Source organism: Nicotiana sylvestris, chromosome 10 (assembly GCF_000393655.2).
Source record: "Nicotiana sylvestris chromosome 10, ASM39365v2, whole genome shotgun sequence".
Taxonomy (NCBI): domain Eukaryota; kingdom Viridiplantae; phylum Streptophyta; class Magnoliopsida; order Solanales; family Solanaceae; genus Nicotiana; species Nicotiana sylvestris.
In genome coordinates, this window is record NC_091066.1 from 109313846 (window position 1) to 109317835 (window position 3990).

Consider the following 3990-nt stretch of genomic DNA (forward strand, 5'->3'; position numbering starts at 1 on the left):
GAAATTGATTTACAATCAATAGGAGAGACTACGAGACCAGATATACATACAATCTTGTGTTGCAACTTCTATCCACATGTTATTTAGTTCCATGAATCAGCAGTGGCAGCTATCAGCGTTTAGACCCGAGAAATTGATTTACAATCAATAGGAGAGACTACGAGACCAGATATACATACAATCTTGTGTTGCAATTTCTATCCACATGTTATTTAGTTCCATGAATCAGCAGTGGCAGCTATCAGCGTTTAGACCCGAGACCAGCTTCCACAACCACTAATTATTACTCACCCTCAAGTAAAACTATCTACCAGAAAAATAAGGCAAGCTTCCGCAGCCACTAGTAAAACTGTTACCGGAAAAATAAGCAAGCAACCTGCAGCAATAGGTTAAATTACATTGTAAAAATCCCAAGTATCACACCGAGAAGCAAGAACATATAGCCCAATGTTGATAGCTTAACTAGTTTACAGAGAAACCATCCCCTGCTGCATTTCACTTTAGCTTAACAAACACAATTATAATCCTTCTGATACTAAACTCGAGCATTTCTATAGGTGGCTAGAAATTAAAGCACCTTAGTCTTCACCTTTTCCTATTACGGCATAATTCATTAAGAAACATTTCGAACTGATGTACGATTATAATACAAGTTCACGGATCAGAATATATGACCCCACATAATACTCTAACTAGTTATAGAGCTGACAAAGAGACCATTATCCCTGATGCATTTCACCTTCTAAGGCAACTAACACTCCAAAATGCAGCTTAACAAACGCAATAGTACAGAATACATACTTCCCTCTATGATACTAGGCTGAGACAAATTGACATTCAAACTACCACTGTCAAAATTCTAGAAGTTCAACAATCAGAGCCTCTTTCATCCATTTTAAAATTTGTGCTTATGTGATGTTACAAACAATGTAACATGGCTTGAAAACTAAGCACACAAAAAGAAAAGAGCACCGAATGTATGTGGAATATGGAAGGGAGCAGCTATATCCAGTACACCTCCAAAGCCTCGGAGAACCAAAAACCTTGAGGAAGCTTCATCCTTGGTGAATATAGCCTCTGGAACCTTTACATGGGATTAATTGGCTCTGTCATATCCTGCACAGCAAGCCGCTCAGAAACATCAGCAAGCGATTTCAGGTTGCATTTGATTAGAGCTTCAACAAAATAACAGGTCTCATCTTTGGTGTTTCCTTCAGGCACGTCTACCACAAACGATTCAATCACTAGTGTCCCAGGTCTTCCATCAATGACCTCTGGATGGAGAGATATAATTGACGAGTAATTCTGAAAAAGATGAAGGGAAAGAAGATAAGAGCCTAAATACGCACATAATTTATGGGAAGCACAATCACAAGGACTAAAAATATGTGTTCAGGTCCCGTCAAATATTACGTAAGTGCACTTACCATTACAGGACATGACCTCACAAATTCTAGTGCAGTAAATGTTTTTCAGTAGATCTAGTTCCAAAAAGAAATGACATGAAAATCCAAGCTCAAATAAATTAAAGTTTTAATATCACAGACCACTCCTATTGTGCCTACAGCATATCTCATCCTTCTATCACTAATTAGTGAGATGCTCAAAACTTAACATGACAAAGATGTAATTTGACGTGATTTCCATCCTTTGGGGAGACCTTCCAACAAGATTGTCAAAATTGAAATACGCATAGTCAAACACTCTAAAACAGTAACCTCAAGACTCAAGAGATAAAGATATAAAAATATTGAAGTATAGATTATTTAGTTTCCAGATGCACTAATAACCACTGAATTGGGTGAATCACCTCATCTAAAACCTGAAGTTATTAGACAGAGAACATATCTTTTTATAAGTTTATTTTTGGCCTACAACAACGGCCATTCACATGCAAGCCTGATTAATTTTCATGAGCCAAGCACGCGAAAGTATTCTATAGATGGGTGGCAATGAGATTTGGATTTGCTTGTTTTGACACCATGTTTAGTTGTGTGAACCAACTTAATTAAAAGGTTAAACTGTCAGAGATCACATTTACACAAAAACATCAGACTTTAGAGTTGTTCATAAGCTTTTCAGGTCAAACTCCTTAAACTAAGTTCTACACCTAACCTATATATACAATAAAGTAGTTTCATACGAGTCAGAGTTGGTTTTGAGGAAGCTTTACATCAGAAGTATTCACATTTATTTGTTCCCTAGAAGTCTAACAACTAATATTTTTTCAAAACAGAAGTCAAAGAGAGCATTAAAAGAATAAAGCGACAACTGTAAAAAATGCACTGACTATGCCTTACAAGACAGAAAGAATTCAAAAAAGTATCAACTTACAAGGAACACAGAGAGATGACCTCAAATTTTGACCTACTAAAATCGTAGCAACCCCCTTTTCTATTGATTATTTATGGATTCAGAGATGGAGGATTTGTAGTCAGGAACAACAACAAACAACAATGACCCAGTATAATTCCACTAGTAGGGTATGGGGAGGGTAGTGTGTATGCAGACCTAGCCTGTTTCCGATAGACCATCGGCTCAAGAAGAAGAAAAGAGGCAATATATCAGTATCATCATGGAAATAATAACAACAACACAAGAACCAGTGAATAGATGGAAAGCAGAAATAATGACCAGTACATAAGGCCCGACATTATGAAAACAGAAGAGAAGTGTAAACACAACACTAACCACTAACAGTCTAAGACTAAATCCTATCAGCCTAGCCTCACATTGGTAGACTAAATTTGTAGGCAAGAAGCATCATGAAAATATCTATATCTACTCAATACAAGTTCAGACTTTAGAGTTGGACAAATTAACAAAATATGTCAATGTTTTCTTATCAAGAACCTCTCATAGAAAGAAAAATGGTTAAATTGATAGACCAAAAAAAACATATAGGAGGATGAAAGAGATAGCAGAATAAGAAAGAATAGATGAATACCCTTAGTCTGTGATCCCCGCCAACAATCCTGACACATAAGATGTGGTCTTCATCATTGAGAAGCTCCAACCTTTCAGTGCTAGTTGTTGCAGGTAGGCCTGATCTGACATCGACTTCTCTAAGACTACCAATCTCAAGATTTCCTTGTGAAATACACCTGCTGACAAAGGGCTTGTACTTCTCTGGCTGATCAAATCTCCTAACCAACGACCAAACCTGATTTAAATATTGAAGAATTATACAACCTTGTAACATTGGCCTATTTGCAAACAGTAAAACTAACAATAATTTCAGAAAAAAACAAGATCTTAATTTAAAGAAGAGGCACTGACACCAAATTATGAATAGAGATGTTCATGGCAAGAACATTTAATTAGTTGAAAAGAACCGCAAGGAGAATAATATAGACAGGAGGGAGGGAGGGAGGGAGGATTAACGAACAAGAGGAAGAGGTGCTCTAATGTGCTTGATCAAAAGAGAAGTGCATTGATTCTCGGCAGGATCGTGACTGTGATGCTTCTTTATGTACTCTTTTTCAACTCCGCTTAATCCACCAATCGCGTTCATCTTCTATATGAAACTGTATACGATAACATCAAGCTATTTTGTGGAAAAGCAGTTTTGACTCAACAAGTCGCCATTGCAAAGAGCAGCTCCATTATCGACATTACTTAATTATCGCCTTGGAATATTTAAAGATTTCCGCATCTTGTTGCCCACCATATTTATGTACAGTACACCCCTTTCTCCCCCCTCTCTCTCTTTAATCTATTGCTGGGCTTACCAATATCTTATCGATGACATTTGCTCTGACTTTCCCCTCCAAATTGTTCTTATTTACATACTAAGCCATTGTTTTTGTCAGTTACCTTGGGCTGAAGTATTTTCCTCCTAAATAAGTGGCACTTCAATTACGGATTTCATTTTGTCAGCTTTCAGACTTCAGACTTTCAGCCCCTGCCATTGGACCATTGAGAGATATCAACACCAACAAAACTTCTGTCTTTTTCTTTGCAACTTGTTCACCTTCTTTTTCTTTATTT

General features: G+C 37.0%; 1 protein-coding gene across 1 annotated transcript; it reads right to left on the reverse strand.

The window, feature by feature from the left end:
- Positions 1-590: 590 nt before the first annotated feature.
- On the reverse strand, positions 591-3712 carry LOC104234538 (abscisic acid receptor PYL8-like). Its single transcript, XM_009788111.2, has 3 exons — positions 3389-3712; positions 2948-3163; positions 591-1305 (listed from the first exon to the last, which is right to left on the reverse strand). The coding sequence occupies exons 1-3, from the start codon at positions 3512-3514 to the stop codon at positions 1087-1089; spliced, it is 561 nt and encodes a 186-aa protein (XP_009786413.1). The 5' UTR covers positions 3515-3712; the 3' UTR covers positions 591-1086.
- Positions 3713-3990: the final 278 nt, after the last annotated feature.

What these genes read in the sequence shown, in the direction of transcription:
- LOC104234538 (XM_009788111.2), bottom strand. Translation starts at nt 3,514, where the DNA reads ATGAACGCGATTGGTGGATTAAGCGGAGTTGAAAAAGAGTACATAAAG. An exon ending in TTAGAGCACCTCTTCCTCTT is followed by an intron (nt 3,164 to 3,388) that starts GTTCGTTAATCC and finishes TATTTAAATCAG; the next exon opens with GTTTGGTCGTTGGTTAGGAG. An exon ending in GCGGGGATCACAGACTAAGG is followed by an intron (nt 1,306 to 2,947) that starts GTATTCATCTAT and finishes CATCTTTTTCAG; the next exon opens with AATTACTCGTCAATTATATC.